Source organism: Rhodnius prolixus, unplaced genomic scaffold (genome assembly GCF_049639745.1).
Source record: "Rhodnius prolixus isolate KJV_2025 unplaced genomic scaffold, Rpr scaffold_1, whole genome shotgun sequence".
Taxonomy (NCBI): domain Eukaryota; kingdom Metazoa; phylum Arthropoda; class Insecta; order Hemiptera; family Reduviidae; genus Rhodnius; species Rhodnius prolixus.
This window is the reverse complement of record NW_027411581.1, coordinates 30,209,233-30,228,736: the sequence shown is the minus strand read 5'-3', so window position 1 is coordinate 30,228,736 and position 19,504 is coordinate 30,209,233. Positions and strand designations below refer to the sequence as shown.

The 19,504-nt window shown below is 34.8% G+C and overlaps 1 protein-coding gene across 3 annotated transcripts in view; it reads left to right on the top strand.

The window, feature by feature from the left end:
- Positions 1–19,504, top strand: part of LOC141458594 (protein APCDD1-like) — a 1,087,769-nt gene that overhangs the window by 1,062,172 nt on the left and 6,093 nt on the right. For all 3 annotated transcript variants that reach the window (XM_074136827.1, XM_074136842.1, XM_074136835.1), the window contains exons 6-7: positions 1,191–1,359; positions 6,615–6,856. In XM_074136827.1, coding sequence (XP_073992928.1) covers positions 1,191–1,359; positions 6,615–6,856 — 411 coding nt within the window. The remainder of the gene's footprint in view (positions 1–1,190; positions 1,360–6,614; positions 6,857–19,504) is intronic.

Below are 19,504 nucleotides of genomic sequence, written 5' to 3'. Positions count from 1 at the left end.
ACCTTTCTTCTCCGGCTCAGGTACATCTGGCCTTTTGTTTATACAGTGGTGGACCGCGAAAGACTTCGGTCACTAAACTCCCACAACAATCTCCACGGTCAATAGCTACATCCCCCTCGGCGGCAAGGCAACTTTGATACTCGTACAATATTATTAACAGCAATAACAATAAACAAAAATCCTTTTATTGAATAAACTTAAAGAATTACTTGCTTCGGAAACAGTTTTATTGGAGGAGAAAAGTGTCACTCAAGGAATCACCTCGGGTCAAAACACTAAGAAATGAATGACACAAGCCGTCACCTCGGGTCAAAATTGCTGGTTCGAGCCCGTACAGCAGGCGGCGGGAAAAAATCCTATGCCATCTCAATCAAAATACGTCAAAAAGAGATAAATAAAAATTTCGCGAGCCCAGCCCTTATAGATATTAAAATCGAAGACTTGAAAGAATGAGCTGGGTCAAAATGACCCGACGTGACGGCTTAAGGATTAATATACCCTTCTTCTGAATTTAAAAAATATTTCTTATACTTACACATTCTACCAAGGTTATCTCTTGTTAGAGGAGCACAGTGTTAAAGGTTTTAAGTTAAAATATTCTAAATTCCATAATTTCCCTGTTTTTAACCTGGTTTCTGTAACGCGACTTTCAAGCATTGAATGTACACCTCTTCACCGGTATTGCTTGAAATAAAATCATTGGCCGATAATGTACAAAGATTAAAATGTGGTTTTAATGACTGACCTATCGTTCTGTTTTGAGTTTAGTGTTTTAGACCATTTTGATTTGTTCTTAGTGTAGAATTCTATTTTATTTACTTTTGAAGGATTTATTTTTTTGAATAACTGTTGCATGCTTAATAAGTTTCAAAAAAAGATATGAAGTCAGACCGTTATAGAGCTTTTAGAGGAAATATGGTGAAAAAAGTAACATATGTTGGTAGAATTCACGCTCGTTGATTCCATCAAATCTAGTTTCCATCTCAGTTCATTACCGACTGGTTAAAGGAAATGTTGAAGAATTATCTCAAAATCCCGTGTACAAAGACTGGTTTCTTTACCGTCGGTTAAACAAATAAAATAACTGCTTCAAATAATGCACATTGTTAAAACTTTTTACATTTATTAATTTGAATTTAATAAAAATCATTCTTGTAGAAATTAATTTAAGATTAATGATATTGTTGCAGACAACTGATTGTGAGGTGTGCGTGACAGTAGAGCGATCAAGCGCCAAGAATCCTCCAAGTCTGATTGCCGCGCCTAGACTACCGCCTTACATGAGTGGTGAGTGGGTCTCAACCAGGTGTGAAACCTGGCCTATGGGACTTTTCCTTCGAAGACGTCTTAGAGTTTCTGGTAATAATAATAACAATAATAGTGACATGTAATGTTATATTTAAATAATATTTTGTATAATTGTATTAAAATTTTATTTTATATATTTTTTTTATTTAATATAAAGATTTTTTAACATTAATGAACTCATTTACAATTTCGATTAGCAGGTGGTATCTAAATATGAGCCTCATTAGGCTCTCCTGACCCAGTATAATTTCGGAAAGCCACAAGAAAATACCTAAAAAAATGAGAGGCCTTTAAATACTTGATAATATTCAACGAAAAGGATATGTCTGAATGGATTATCTGAGTCAAATCGATAGAAACATTGAAATTGTTAGCATTGAACTGCAAGAACATCTTTAGATTCCTCTTTCCTATAACAATATAAAAGAAGTCCTTGAAGCTTTTGGATTTGAAATCCATTTTTTTCCTACATTAGGTACTTCCAAGTACTTGTTTTGTGACATCTGGCTTGGCAGACTTAATTATTTACTGTCAAAAACACAAAGTAATTGGATGTATCGCAAGTCATATCGTTTTCCCTTTAATTTAGTGGAAGATCTTTAAATTAGTGGTGCATTTTGAGTAGGATCCCGAAGACAAGAAAACTTGATCGGCACCAATTGGGTTCTGTTTTTTTACAGCATTCCTCTTTAGTTCAAAATAAAGAAAAAAAAAAAAACATCTGCATGATATTGTAAAACCATAAACTTAGCGCCATCAAACTGACTTAAAACACAAATTAGATAGAATTTGGAATTCTCATTCACCCAGCTTATAGTGCAGAGCAGCGCACCTCCCGTTTCCAACTTGATCTAATCAATGCTCATTTTTTGTGAGGTAAAACTTTTACTATGGAAGTGGTAATGAAAGCAACTAATTCTGTAATTAAATTCTGGGCTTCCGAAGAACAATTGTGGTACCAAAGAGGAATCGAATTACTGGCATAAAGTCAATAATTAAACTTTGAAGAATAAATTGGCGAGTCTTAATTTTTAATATTTCTTTATAAAGTAAATCAGGCAAAAACTCCCCAGTGGATTGATTATTGAAGAACGAGGAAACTAACGATGGGATTCTTTAGAGTACACCCTTATTACTAAGGAACGGATTTTTATGTATTTAAAAATGCCAAATATTTAATTAAAATATGCATTTATTTTCGTCAATTATGTGGAAAATATGTGATTTTCTTAAAATATTTTCTGGAATATTTAAGTAAAATGGACATTTTTTTTTTATGAAAATGGATTTTTTTTGGGGGGGGGGCAAGTTATAATTATTTATACAAGAAAAGAACATTTTTACAATTTATAATAATTTATTAGGAACAAAATAATTTGTTTTTACAAGTTATAATGATTTATACAACAAAGAACATTTTTACTATTTATAAAAAGATGTATTAAATTTTCAATTTTGAAAACTTCACTCTTCGAAATTGTTTGCAACCACATGAAATTTCAAATGTTGGAACGTAAAGTGACGACGATCTGGGCGTAAGATGGACTTGTAACGACTAAAAGATCGTTCAACATCTACAGATGTTATAGGTGCCTTGCTGAAAGAAGTTATCTCGTTGGTTGTAAAGGGTACACGATGTTCTGAGTTGACTTCTGTTCCACTGATAATATCAGAAATCTGGCAGATGGTCTCCCACCCTTTGTTCTTGCTCAGTACTTCTACCAGTTTTGATCTGATCAGATCTCCCTTACTCCCAGGTATTCCTTCCACATTTTCGATGACTTTTTTAACGTTGGACACGTTTTCTGTCAGTCGAACATTTTGGGACTCAAGTTGGGTAATGGCTTGTGCAAGAAATACGCAATTGTCAGAAATGAATGCAAGGTCGTTCCTTAAATTAGGTTTCTCGAATAAAGGCTGTATTTATCGCTACTGCTTCGTCTTCGAGATGTGAAAGGACATTCTTGATTTTATTGTAGTTTTCATAGTAATACTGAGCTACTTCCAGCCAAGTACCCCATCTTGTCAATATTGGTTCTGGTGGAAGGCACAAGTCTGGATAGAGATCTTTTAGCATTTTAATGCGACTTGGTGCTTTTAAGAACACTTTTTTAACCGAGGAGATTAAGGAATCTACGTCACTGATAATATCTATGTACATATTTTGATTAAATATGTAGAAATATTTATTTATTTTAATCAAATATGTATAAATATGCGATAACATCCAAATATGTGGAAATATGTGAAATTAAAGTAGACTCAAACGGCTTAAAGAGTGTCAGTATGAATACTTCTAGTTGAAAAACGTCTGTAAATTGCCTAGAAAAAAATATGTAAATACGTACATACGAATCCGTTCCCTACTTATTACACTGGCACCAGACTATTCTTACAGAAAATAATGATAAGCCGAACATAGAAATACTGGGGCCCATTCATCAACTCAAAGGCTCTCATTCATTTAAGAATTATAATAATTACAATATGTCCAAGACGAATGATATTCACCAAGGTAAGCTTACCAATTGCTTGATTGCATTTACTTCGAGTTTTCGGTCTTCTCTTCTAAATGTTGATGCAAAATATTATGTACCCGTTCATTCGAGATGCCCACAGCACTAGCAATCTCACGCACCTTCACTCTTCTGTCATCCATCACCATATCATGGATTTTATCAATGATTTCTGGAGTAGTAACCTCAACAGGGCGTCCAGAACGTTCAGCGTCACTTGTGCCCATATGGCCACTCCGAAAAGTGACATTTCTATTTTGTAAAGTATTTTCATATTTTCTTAATTTTGTAGAATAATTTTCTTTAACTATATAGAAGTTATTTTTATATTTATTTTTTTTTAGTTGAACCATTATGGTTGTTATTTTTTAGGAACTGCTATGCTTCAAGCTTTGATGCAAAAATTAAATACTTATCTAATCACACCAGGTGGGGAGACGTAGTATACCTAGTTTGTTGAGGGAATCATTCTTGATGTGGATATTGTGTGATCGTTTATCGCCACCTCTATTAGTTCTGTTAGGGCATTCCTGGGCAAAGTATGAAGTCTTCAGTTTATTGCTCTTACAAGTTATACACTAGACTTTCGCACTGAAGAATACGTGCAATGTCGTAGCCTTTTCTTCCGAACAAAACACAGGCTATTCGTTCCTAAGCCGATGTAGTGGCACGTCATGTGGCTTACAAACACCCTAATGTAACAAGAAAAAGTGGTCTATATTAGCTGGCGGCCTTTACTCCCAACTTCCATATTTAAGTGTCGTGGACGGAGGCGACAAGCAATAAATAAATACATACTTTGCAATAAATTAATCATATTAACTGTTAAAATCCAAGGCATATACCGTTATGCATCATAGATTTGCGGGCCTTGCCCCTAACCGTTACGCTACCGTGGTGCCTTGTACCATGTCCGCCTGGTTTTTGGAGGCCGCGTTCAAAATTTCTAAAAACCTGGTTCTCCTAGACCTCGGAGGTTTAACCAGATAACCTCAATTTAAAAAAAAGTATTGCCCATATTGCTTGCTGTTTACCTACCTAACTACCCGATGGCGCTACGGCCCCTACAAGGACCTGGGCCTCCTCCACTATGTTTTGCCATTCCGCTTTGTCATAGGCGTACCTCTGCCATCTCCTAACACCACTTCCTCCACACCATCTAACCATCTCATACGAGGCCTCCCTCTGCTTCTTCCTGGCTTTCCTTCCACAAGTTTCCTTGGAATCCTATTTTCTGGCATTCTTTCGACATGTCCAAGCCACCTTAGGTTCTTTCTCACAAAAGATACCAGATCTGGTTCCCCGAAACTCTGCCGAAGTTTTTCATTTTGTCTAATTCTCCAGCGCCCATTTTCGCTGGCAGGCCCAAATATATTGAGAACTACTTTACTTTCCCATATATTGAGAAGTTTTTCGGTAGCTTTTGTAAGTACCCAACTTTCACAACCATACGTAACCACAGGCTGTTTTAATTGCTTGCTGTTTAGATATTTTAATTTCATCTATGAATTAGTTATCAGCTCTGATGAGCAGATGCTCAGCTATTTCCTCCCTTCGTCTGCTCCAATGAAAGTTTAGAAAATTTTAGTCACTCTGGTTCTAGAACTTTCATTTTAATGAAAGCATCTACAGTTTCCGCTTTCTTAAATGAATCATCCGGAAAACTTTTGATTTGTGCACAGACTAAAGTCGAAACAAACTTTATAAAGTACCAGAGTTCCTTAATAAAATTTCCTCTCGGATCTCTCAAGGCTACTTCTCCAGTAGTTTTGTTTGGAGGGAATCTTAGAGTACACCCTTAATACTCTGTCACCAAACTACTCTTACAGAACATAAACGCCACTAAATCAAGAAAGACGTTATGGTCTGAGTAATAGCCATTTATCCTCTACAACTGACCAAACTAAACATGTTAAAATGTGAGTTTAAAAAACAATTAAAAAAAAAAAAATCTGCGTACTGTATCAAGTGGTGACCATATGGCTCTTGTCGGGAGTAAATCGCACGCAAAAAACTTTAATTTTTTGAAAGCAACCTAGCTAACACATTTCAAATCTGCGCCTTTACTTTATAATTCAATAATACCTAATAAAGTACTGAAAAAAGTGTGCTGTACAAACATGTCTTCAAAACCCATTTATACTTCTGTCAGACTCCGCTCTATCTTCTGATGCACTAGTTTGCATTAAAATATTTTCGTTCCAAGATGAGAAATTTTTAGTTGATATATTGCGAAATAATAGTTAAAATTTTAGCCCATGGCCGTGATGTTCTTCATTCTTTCCAGCCTTTTTGGAGTTTTATTTGCCTGAGAATTTGGTTGGAACTTGCCTTCAGTATGCGTGTTTATCAATTATCCATAGTTATTGTAATTAATGTTCATAATTTTTTGACAGCTGATTTAAAATATCTGTTACAAGTAGATGTTGATATTAAAACGGATCCTTTTTTTTGGAACTTACATACATTCTGTTCGTCTCGTTGATGTCAAGACGTGTAGTGATTAATTGTTAAGGAAATTGTATTGTTAATTCATTCTAAATATTTCAAAGAATAATTTAATTTTGAATTCTACCGTCAATCATAAATGTTTTAAATATAACAACCTATTTCAGCAAATAACAATACTTACTATTGCAAGGTTATAGCTGCAAATTACATCTCTTTTTCTGGATTCCAATATATATAAATGTCCAATCTGAACTTAAATACAATTATTTATTTTGATTAAATATAATTTATTGACTTCTAATTGGTTTTGTATCATTTTAAATTTTTGTATGTTTGCAGGCCGCACGTGGCATGCTGAATTTCGTTTCTTCTCAGATCCAAAATGTACAACTGCTACGCTAGTGATCGCTGCTGAGGGACGATATGTTGCGGCTAAATTGCCCCCTGGAGGCAAACAGCGAGTACCGGGTGCCGTTGATTTTGACTTCATGGTGGACCGTGGTTTTTTAACGCTCCACGATAAAAGTCTAGTGACCAGTTTGCAAAAAGATAAGAAATGTGGTCCGCCGGGAATTTGGCAGGTAATATCAATATTTAATTAATTATTGACTTTTTGAGTTAACTGAAATTTGATCAGACTCATATTTATATCTTTGCTTAATTTAATTTTAAATTATTCGTTTTCTTCCGATATTTACAATCGCTGTGACACTTCTATAGAACAGATTCTGGGGCTTACTAGAGACTTTCAGCCATTTTTTTCTGTACTTCTATCTCTCTTTACAATCATTTAGGTGATACCAGTGATACCAAACTGGGCTTCATGAAGCCAACGCTTAAAGATCTTTCCTTATTTCTAACTCTATCTGGCTCAAATAGAGGAGACACTTGGAAATCCTCTGCAGGTGCCTTGACTTCCTCAATGGAGCTTATTTCCTACAACGCCAACTCAATCGCATCGCCACCGTTTTTCAGCATTTTCATTCACTTATTAAACTCTTTATTTTATACAACCGTCATACATTCACAATATTTACTACTCCAACAGAATTATTACAGATTATTTCGGGTCCATATGTAGACTACAATTCTGTTTTTATATTAATTAATTACAGTGTTTTATATAAAAACCTGAAATGGATTTGATTCGTATTTCACGCGACTGTTTTTCTAAATAGTAAAGTAAAAGAAAAAAATGAATGAAAAAAATAGAATGAAAAAGAAAAAATAAGGTTAATTATTGATAATTATCTTTTTTGTTAACTAAGATTAAAATTAAATAGTCGTGATTTAACAACAAATTAAATTATTTAAAAAATAAATGAATGAAAATTAATTCTAATCTTAGAACATAATTAAAATGAAAGGTTTTTAATTCTTCTTCATCCAATTATTTATACTTTTTATGCAGTATACATTAAAATTTTTATTTTATATTTAACAAAAATTCACCATACTTGCAGTAAATCTTAATGAGCTAATTATTTAACATCATCCTTACTAATTAATTTCGAAAAATGTAGGACTAAGCTCATCTAAGTTCATCGTTGATTTCAACCGTCATTGCACGCACAACGCTTGATTCATTTGAGAACTTTATCAGATATTCATCTATCACGAGAGATTTATTTATCAAGTTATTGAGAAGTACTTGGCTTTCACTTGTACAGCATCTTTCACTGATCTGGCTTAATGAATTATCAGGATCTAGCAGATTCTCTTTCCTTTTCGTTGCTAGGAAACTTACTGTAGGAGCATCTATCAAACTATCGAATAAGTATGATTTTGGCAAATTTTCAACACAATCCTTGGACTCGTTTTCTTAAACCGCTTCTATCTTAAAATTTAAACATTTTGGGGGTGTCTTAACTTTTCTATAAAGAAATGAAATCCCTATTTTTTCAGACAGGTTTTACGTCCAACCACCAATTAGGTGTCTTGGACAAAGGCGACTAGCAAACATACTTTGCAATAAAGATCTCATATAAACTATTAAATAAAATCTAAGGACTAGACCGGAAATCGAACCCAGTACCACAATAAAAATTAGCTTTCCAGGCATCGTCTCTAAACCGCTCTGCTCCCGTGGCGCCTTCTTAACTTTATATGTCAGTTATGTTATTAAACATTAAGGTTGTACTTATTAGGATGAGTGTGTATATAAATTGTGCGTAAATAGGTGATTTTAAAATTTAGGTTAGATCTCTAAGGGGTGCGAGGAATATCGAGTACTCCACCTCCAACATTAGCTAGTTAGGTTTAAAGGAAAGAGTTAGGGCAACCAATGGTTAGTTTCGACAAGATTAGATGTTAAGGTAAATCAAGTAACATAGTAAAGTGTCTATTCTCCAGTACAGTTCAGGTGCAAAGGACCTTCGATGTTACGCACCTTTCAAAATAAAAACAAAGTAAAAACATTAATTGTTGTTCATTCTTTTTGGTGATTGATTCATAGTTACTATAGGATGAAAAAATAATTGCCTTTTCAGTCTTGATATATTTATTCTGCCGAGCTTTCGACCTAGGGACTAGGTCATCTTCAAGGCTGTGGAACATGTTTACAGATTGTTAACAATGATTCTATTAAAATGAATATGTATAATATAATGAAAGTTACAAAAATTATTACACAGCACAGAAAATCATCACACTTTCGATTTCTCAAACACAAAGATACTTAAATCAGAAACCAACACACAAAAAAGGAAAGTTCTAGAGATGATATACATAGCTAAGACAGAAAACAGTTTAAATTTCAAAACAGACACGAACAATTTAAACAACATATTCGCAAACTTATTACAAAATACTTGACCATTGGCAACACTGACTTCCACACAACCTAACACATATCACACACAGACCGATCACACTCAGTCCATGAACAGACAAGACAGAAGACACACCAACCCTGAAATATAAAAATATTACTTTGTAAACTAGGTAAATAATTTTTGTAACTTTCATTATAATATTCATATTCATTTTAACAGAATCATTGTTAACAATCTGTAAACATGTTACACAACCCTGAAGATGATCTAGTCCCTAGGTCGAAAGCTCGGCAGAACAAATATATCAAGACTGAAATAGCAATTATTTTTTCATCCTAAAAAACATTAAGGTTTAAGTTCTAAACATTCATTTGTGAAGCCTAACGAGTTTGTTTTGGTGACGTAATTCATTTCGGTAAAATTTCTAGATTTTTGAAGAAAAATTGTGTAACCACTTTTTATAATTACTGAAAGGGTCGTTTCCATGGTTACTTTACTGAAACTGTAGGAGTATCTTTTAGGATTATGTAAGTTTAAGTTTTAATTAAGATTTTGTAACGAATTTTTTGCAACCATCAAGAGAATTTAAAAAATAAATCTTAACTGTAATAAAATCAAATAGAAATAGTTTTCTTAAATAAAGTTTTGTGTATTGTAAGTGTAACGGAATTGAACTAGTTTTGTGTTGTTAGACCGTTCTAAAGCGGAGTCTATGTCCATTAATTACTAGAATACGACTCCTCAAGTCAGAAGATAAACATTTAACTCAATTTTATTGAGACTGTTATTATCTACACACAAATTGCTCAAACTTTCTTAACTTTCAAAACACTATATTTTGCTAAGGAGTAGTTATCTTCTATAAAAGTTTTAAATAAACATAATTGTAATAATTTTTTAGTTTCTTCATTGGTCGTTTTGTTTGGTACAGGGTTAAAAAGGAGTTAGAAAAGTTTTTAAATACTAAAAAGAGAGATAAAGATGAACTACAAATAAGATGCCATCTCCCTTCTTGTAACCTATCAAAGCCGGAATTTTTGGTTGTTTACTCTATTTCTCGTAACTTTTTTTAAATATCAAATAGTGGTCCAGTATTCTAGAAAAATAAAGTAAATTAATCTGTTTTCATTATTCACATCCTCTGAGGAAGGTGAATTAAGAGAGCCGAAATGACAAGATGATGAAGGAATTCTTTTTCTTTTTTCTTCAAGTTTCAACACCTTGCTGGTCGATAAACTGACGGCCATTTTTAACGGCTTAACTTTACTCTTTAAGTATTCCCTTTTGCTCTTCTTCTTGCACTTGTGTGGTAAATAGTTTGTTTAAATCTTTGCAGGTTATCATACCAAGTAATATTTAGCTGGATTACAAAATAATGGATAGTGTTTTTTTTTAATATTACTTACGATTGATGACAACAACAAAAAAAATCCATTGAGGCAGCGAAGAAAGATGATCTTCTATGTTAGGAGATCTCAACCTCTGTGTGAGGCATACAAGTTTATTTACTCCACTAGAGGCACGCAAGAGGCTGCCCTTGGCCTCTTCAACAGCTGATATCCATCATTCATTTCTGACATAGATTATCAATTGTTTATATTAATGGCCTTCCAACTCTTAGTTTGGAGTCTGTCAGTCTGGCATATCCTTCTTAATGTTCTGTAGTGTAGCTTCTCAGTCCTGCTGCAGACACCACTCCTCCACAGAGACTCTAATCCATTTATTCGCCATGAGTATACTATATTCGTGACAGAAAACTTCTAGTCAGGTGAGATTTACTGCCACAATTCTTCAACTTCCCTTTTTGGCCTAATTAATGTTTGAAGTGTTGAAGGTTGTGAGGTGAATACCTATGCCAAATACAGTAATAATAATAATGAGAATAATAATCACTCCTTTTTGAGGCCTGTAAAGATCCAATCAAGAATTCAGCATTTATCGTCTAAACCCCCAAACAGAAATAGATTAGTTTCGGTTTGGGTTTTATCTGCTACTTCACTTATCGGCTAATTAGTAAGTTTCACCTTTCTCGAGTAGTCTCGACCATTATTCTCAATACTCCAATACTGATCGCCATCTAACTTGTCCAGCAATATCTATTCAAAATAAGAAATTAAATTTTATCCATACAGTAAATTCTGTTATTTAAGAAATGATTGGAGCAAGGTGATTTTAGTTTATGTAATATAAACCGAAGATGCTACCGAAACAATGTGACAGATATTTCAAAAAAAGTGGAGATAATCGATTTGTGCAGCGAACGGCTCATTTGATGCATCGAGCGAAAGTTACCCCAAAGCAGAAGCGATCTTGGTATCTCGATTTGTATTGAAACGTGTAAGTGTGTTGGAATGGCGAACACTTGGTAGATCGTCGTCCGATTCCACGAAGTAGTTTCTTGTAAACGAACAATAATTTACAAGATAAGGTTCCAAAAAGAGCAAATAGAAAAGGAGATAGATTTGAATATTGAATCCTTAGAATTTATAAATTCTGTAAACTCATTTTCTAATGTTCTTTGGTCAATAAATTTTTTATTTTGTAAATAGCGGTCCAGGTGTCTAAAAAAAATGGTAATCAGTAGGCGAGAGGTCCGGTGTGTAGGGTGTGGCAGAGTCTCATAGCCAAGCTCCACAATTTTCGGGAAGTCAAACGGTGAGATATGTGGCCGAGCGTTGTCATGCAACATCCAGCTCATGGCTGCGAAGGAATTCGGTTTAGAGGTTAATAGCGAAAAAACCAAGTATATGGTCAATACGAGAAGAAGAAGAATATTCCGGAACCTACGAGTGGGGGAATATTCTTTTGAAGGGGTTAAAGAATTTAAATACTTGGGGGCAGTTTTAACCTCTAATAACAGTGTTAGAGAAGATATTTGCGAGAGAATCGCAGCCGGTAACAGATGTCTCTGGGCGCTGCAGCCAGTTTTCAAAAGGAAATGCTTGTCCCGAGCCGTAAAGTTAAGAATATACCAGACTACCCTGCGTCCAATCGTTACCTACGGTTCGGAAGCGTGGGTATTAACCAAAGCGGACGAACAAAGGTTGTGCAGGTGGGAAAGAAAAGTGTTAAGAAGGATTTTCGGACCTGTAAGGACGCAGGATGGCTATAGAATCAGGACGAATCGAGAAGTCGTTGAACTGTTCGGTGAGCCTGATATAGTAGCCACTATAAAGTCTGGTAGACTACGATGGCTGGGACATTTGCACCGAATGGAGGAGACGAGAGGTCCCAGGAAAGCTTTATATGGACACCCTGGTGGAAAAAGGCCGAGGGGTAGGCCTCGACTAGGATGGTTGACCGACGTGCAGGAAGATTTGGAAGCCCTTGGTCATCAGAGATGGAGGACGTCGGCAAGAAATAGAGAGAGGTGGAGAGCTGTAGTGGCTGAGGCTCGGGTCCTTCATGGACCGTTATAGCTCTTGAGTGAGTCAGTGAGTGTTGTCATGCAACAGAATAGGGCCCCCCTTTCAATTGACTAAAGATGGCTTCATTATTGCCAATTTCTTGATGCATTACGTCAATTTGGTTACAATATGATTCGGCATTGATGGTTTCGCCAGGATCCAAGAAGCTGTAATGAATCAGACAGAATGAAGCCCCCCAAACAGTAACCATCACCTTTTTTTTTTTTTTTTTGATGATTTGGGGGCTTTGGAAAATGTAGTGCTGCTTCTCCTTTGTCAAGCCATTGTTCAGAGCGTCTGCTGTTGTCGCAGAGGATCTACTTTTCATCGCAAGTCACAATTCTGGACAGAAAAGGATCGCTGTTGTTTCGGCAAAGAAGTGCAGCATAAATTTCATACCGCTGATCTTTTTGGCGGTCGTTTAATGTGTGAGGAACCCAACTTTCAAGCTTTTTATCTCGTAAAATACTTCGATGGAGGGAAGAGTAACCTCTACAACTGCCTTAGGAAGTTATACAAGTTATAGCTCTACATGTAACCAATCAGCAGTTACGCAGAATAAAGATAATCGTTTAAACTTATTCCCGAAAAAGTTAAATAAAAAATAACAACAAATAAAAATGATTCAGTAAAAAAGTTGGTTAATTTTAATCAGGAGCTTAGTGACGACTGGTTGTTTAGATTCGAATATCAAATTTAATTTTTAATTATTTTTTTTTTGTTTTTAATTACCTGACCACAAGTGTTATCTAACCTAAATTAAAAATTAATAAATAAACTTTTTTGAGTGAAAAGGCCTGAAAAAAAGATTTCCGGTGAAATTCAAAATAGAAAATCCAATCGATTGCCAGTTGTAAGAGAAAATGAAAATACATATATCGATAATTTAGTAATATTCTTTTAAGAGTTCAGCTTAGGTTGGCGAAATATTAGTAGTATTTAACTTCGAAGAGAATTTCAACTCTACCAAGTTTATGAAATTATATTTTTAACGGGTATTTCATTAAAATTTATATTTATTTATTTTGTTTAAGGAAACATGAAGCGCAATTGATTATTATGATAGAAAACGCAGCAAATATTAGAGTCAAGCCTCTCATTAAATACAGACAATATCAATCCAAAGACTTCATAAGTTGTTTAATAATATCTTTTTGCACGCTCTATGAAAGGATTTGTTTTAATTGCGAAGCCACTGTCTACTTCATTGCGAAATATCTCCATGTTTCCTGCAAAAAAACTGTATTTCAATTCCCCACTCATTACAGAACAAGTTAGATTACAACTCTATATTTATTATCAGTCTACATACACACAAACTCAGCACTTTATTCTCCAAGCGAAGTGGTACTTTATCTCTTTTATGGCAATGTTTTGTGTTCTGCTCGCTTCCTTTTCCACTTCACATTAAGCGAACTCTGGTTTATAATAAAGTAAACAGCCAGTTTAAAATTATTTTCCCTACATTCGGTGTAGTATTTTAATGTAACAACGACCGTGAAATCACCGTCCAATGCTACAAAACAAATACACCAGTCTCCTCTGCATGTTTTATGTTTGAATTCATTTTTTTTGTAGATCCATTATGTTTCCCAAAAGCCAGTTATAAGTTCATACTTCGTTAACAATGAAATTTCATAGCAGAAATCATTATCCACTTAAATTTCAGCGGTTTATTCGTTATTATGTTTTTTATCCAGATCTACATTGCGACTGGTAATGTATCCATTCATTCATTCATAATTCTCGATTTAAGGGGTAACAAAGCTCCCCTGGAATATGTTAAGCTTCTTCTTCTTCTTCTTCTTGAAGAGGGAATTAGTTTTCCAGAAATATTACGAGTATACGGAAGAAGGATATGAGCTGGAAATTTTTTAAGTAAGTGCTTAACATCAAGAAATTTCAGTTCATATCCCCTCCTCGTACCTTTGAAGAGTATCACACCTAGAAATTTAAGTTACTTGATGCTGCAACATTGAGTAGGAAAAACTAAAATAATATGGCACCCATACGACTTCCTTTTAGTTCTCTCCTCAAGCTTCTAACTCATTAATAGGAGCTTTCTCACCAGTTTACAGTTTGTCCATTACACTAAGAGGTAACCTTACAGAGAAGCCTAATCAATATAAAAAGTTTACAGATCAGCGTTTTCGAGAAAGCGACCTATCCATAAAGAAGAAAAAGATACTCCGTCCGCCTGTAACCTCAGTTATTAATGCGACTTAATTAAACAAATTATGATTTTTTTTTAAATTGAAATTTATATCAGCAGTAATGGACCATTGTCAGAAATAATTATCATTTTAGTAGCAATTATAATTAGTCGCACACTGTCATCAGAACTAGAAGAGGTGAGGAAGAGCTTTACCACTCTGGGAGAGTTAACAGGAACTGAGAGGCCGGCAAGAAGTTTTGGGTCCAAGGAAAAGTATTGTTGAGTTTCTGGTATGAACGTTGTGGTTGGATACTTAGAACCGAACGTTAATGATTGTGCGGAACATTCTGAATGGTAATGTTTAGAAGGGATTGATGGCGAAACGCTTGGTGCAATCCTAAAGTCTAGAACCGGATGTCTAAATCGGTTTAATAAGTACGGAGTATGTGGAAATGAGTTAATTTCTGAATTATTTAATGATAGCGACGTTTACTGCTCTCTGACTAGGAGTATTTTTGATACACTCACTTTCAAGTCGTGAATGTACGTTCCAAGACTTATATTTTTCATAGGTATACTATCCAATGATGTCTTTGGGCGCTGCAGCCAGTTTTTAAAAGGAAGAACTTGTCCCGAGCTATAAAGATAAGAATATACCAGACTAACCTGCGTCCAAACGTTACCTACGGTTCGGAAACATAGGTATTAACCAAAGCGGACGAACAATGGTTGTGCAGGTGGGAACGTAAAGTATTATGAAGGATTTTCGGACCTGTACGGACCTGGCAATAAAATCAGGACGAATCGAGGAGTCGTTGAACTGTTCGGCGAGCCTGATATAGTAGCCACTATAAAGTCTGGTAGACTACGATGGCTGGGACATTTGCACCGAGTGGAGAGGACCCAGAAAAGCTCTATATGGACATCCTGGTGGAAAAAGGCCGAGGGGTAAGCCTCGACTAGGATGGTTGACCGACGTGCAGGATGATTTGGAAGCCCTTGCAGTCAGCAGAGATGGAGAACGTCGGCAAGAGGTAGGTGGAGAGCTGTAGTGGCTGAGGCTCGGGTCCTTCATGGACCGTTATAGCCCTTGAGTAAGTAAGTAAGTACTATCCAAGTTAGCGGACGACAACAGAGCTTAAAAAAATATATGAGAATGAAAAGAAAGGTTCAGCCAATATCATTTGCATAGTTTATGTCATTTGGGATAACTGCAGAGTATACCGTGTACAGAAGAGGGCATTAATGTTTTTCCTCCGAACAAATATATGTATTCTGTCAGATTGAAAAAATACAAATGCATTAAGCTGAAAACAACATGTGCCAAATGGATTTATTATTTATTCAAAAAATTTATCCGAAAAAGAAGTACCGAGCGAATAAAGGGTAAATATTTATAAGCTCTTCTTTTGAAACTAAAATCATGTTGCTATAATTATTTAAATACAAGGCTCTTTTGTATACTAGAGAGGGAATTAAATCCTAACCTAGAATTGCCGAGTAAAGGTGAATACCTAAAATGGTTCAAAGAAAACCTAGGAATTGAGGGCTTCTTCAGAGAGCTGCAGCCTAGTACAACCAAGATTCATCTCAATCCTTCTGCTCCTTTGTACACCTAATTTATACTAATTAGTTCAACCTTTTTCACTTTAGACCCAACCCTAGGCTTGTTTTAATCTTTTTATACTACTTTCATTGCAGCAGGAGATAAGGGTTTTGGTCATTAATTTATATCATGATTAAAAATAGTAAAACCTGTGTAACTTCATTACTCTTTCATCTTAAAAAACCTTTTACATAAACTTGATGGTTTGGTGGTGTTAATAAGCTTTAACTTGTAAGCAGGAGTGATTATTTTTTTTTTTTTTTAATTTTTTAATTAAGGGTTCAACATCTGAAGTAATTGGCGCTAGAAGCTTTTTTCAGTCCGGATAGTGTTCTCTCTTCACAGAAAACATGTCCATTACCGGACAGTGAGCTGTAAGTAGGTCCCAGGAAGAGAAAATCTAAGGGTCAGCAGCTGGATTCGAACCTGCGATCTCCGTGTTGGAATCCAGTATTCGCTAACCACTCAGCCAATCCCTTCCCACGGAAAAGCTATTATTAAAAATTAATAATTTTGGGGAGTATTGAGGTGCGGTCAATCAAATAAATTCAAACACAAATTTTGTTTCATCTCACCAACGTTTCGGTAAATCTATTACCATCTTCAGGGTCTGTACGAAGGAAATATTACACTAATATAAATAGCTAATAAAGTTAAACTCCACATTTTTCACTATAATTTTTTTCAATTTTTTTTTTTAATTTCTAGATAATTTCGGTATATTTACCTATCTAAATGTTGGTGAGATGAAACAAAATTTGTGTTTGAATTTATTGATTGACCGCACCTCAATATTCCCAAAATCATCAATTAACAACGGTCTAAAACCAAAATAATCATTAAAAATTAAAAAATTACTTCAGTTAGTTACACTTAGAGCAGGAGTTGTTTTTTTTAGATTCGCTTTTAAGCTTGTTTTAACTTGTAACTATTGTTTTAACTTGTTTAAGCTTGTAAGTATTTTATAATCTAATAAGAAAACCATCCAGTGGAAAAGGTGTTCAGAGTCCTTGGATTGGTGCAAGCCAGGAAATGTCCAAGATACAATCATTTTTCAGGGTTATTGACGTTCATCAACATCATATCATCATTCGTGGCAACAATCCAACGTGATGTCAAAAACCTCATGTAGCAAAGTCTATTAGACTTCTCTTCTGCAGCTGCTGCCCTCCATTTTTGAATACCTAGCAGAAATATTGCATCCACCCTCACGCCATCAAACCAATCTGCCCCCGACGATTGAGTGAACAGTTTCTTCTTTTAGCTGGGTTGGTATGGTGTTTTTAGTCTTCCTGGAGAGTGGTAGACGGGATTGGAAGCCCATACATTACTACTGAATTTCTTTCTAACAAATAAGAAGTAGAAGTAAGAAGTATTCGAACTAGCGATCTCCCACTTACAAACCTCCTACACTGACGTTTCTTCTGTTGTATTCAGAAAGTTCAAGACGATCTGAGAAATATTGAAAACGATATCCCAAGATAATTAGGAATGATGATTGTAGGTTCTAGAGAGAGGAGCTTAGTCTGAGTACGGTAAACCCAAGTAATTTGACATATCAACTACATACTGTGGCTTGGCGAACTGTGTTCGTGTGGAGGTGTCATGTTGATTGTGGTTCGTGTTGATTGATACCCATCAACTACCGTTATGGGACTTTGATTGGTAGAATTACTTCCACTGATTGGTGGACTCAGTATTAGTTGTCCATGTTGTTAGAATGGGATAATCCTGGAAAGCCCAGTTCTCCGAAGAGGTTGATTTCTTTTTAAAGAAGTTACGAAATATTTTTACTAAATAAAATATTAAAAATAAACATTTTTTCCTCTTTTGTAAGTACATAGTTTTTTTTAGAAAACAACTTTAGTACATGGTTATTGTGTTCAGGGGGAAAATACCAATAAGACATTTGTTTTAGAATTTTATTGATAGACATTTTTAATAAATTCTTTAATACAAGAATATTCTTAGCTGCTCAATCCCATTTTTTATTTACAATAAATATAACTTTGAAGTAAGTATTTATTTATTCCATTAAACTCACCTCATTGGTAGCCAATTGGTTAGAGATGCAGCTCACAAAGCTAAAATATGTTTTTGTGTATTGGGTTCGATTCCTAGTCTTATGTAGAATTTATGTAGTAAGTATACAAAATAAAATTTAAGTGAAATGCTAGCAATCCACCTCCGCCTGCGACACCTGATCGGTAGTTGGGTAGATGTAAAGTCTACCTGAAATAATAAGCATTAGTTTTCTTTTACTTCTCTTTTGTAATTCTATAATTGTGACCGAGTAATTGCTGCTTGTGGTGCGGGAGAGAGCAGACCTATTTGAAAATAAACGCAATTCGAGCGCGAACTATGACGAGCTCAGACGATTAACAGATAATTCCTACCTGGAGATTTGCATTTTGAAAGCTCACCGCACGTATCGTGTTACCCGCATTAAGCTGAGGATATGCAAATTGGTTCTGATGTTTGCTCTATATCCCATAATTAAAGTAAACTTCTGCGGAGTAGATAATTAGCCTAGAGTAAGTGATGTACTAACATTTGCTCAGTCAAATCTAAGAAATAATAAAAATGACAAAGTTTGTCATAGCAAGTAAACATAATTTTTTAAAAAATTGTTTGTTTTTTTTACAGAGTACGTTGCAGATTATTCCAATATGTCATCAAAGTGAGAAAATCTTAAAAAAGATTAAAATTATGATAATAAATATATTCAAATACCGTGTCCCCGTTATACAGGCGAGGCCTGAATTTTTATTGGTTCATTTAATAAGGGCACAGAGATGGTGTGGCGCGCGTTGAATGTGAACTAGAATGAGTAGGGTTACGAAGGCAGCGATGGTGTGAGTCGAGATAAAAAAGAGGATATTTTAAGGAAAACATGGTGGACTTGGCTCAAAGAAGAAGCTGTGATCCTTGAAGACATTCCATTTTCCAATTTATTCCTTCCTTTCCTGTTGGTAGCCGTCTATTTCTTTTACTGAAATATTATTGATGGTTGTTACCTTTGATTTTATTTTTCAATTACAATATCTATTTCTCATTTATATAATCTCTTTATTAAAGTCACACTTTATTTTCATAACACTAATATTTGCCATATTTCGGATTCAGTTTTTTTTGTTTTCAGTTTGGTTTTAGTCACTTTTAAGGCCGAAAATTCGCTGATGTTTGTAAGTCCATCAGTATTGCAAAGCAATATCTTAAATTAGTTCATTTACTGCAGAATAAGATTATTATTAATATTATTATTATTATAGAACATTTTTATTTAT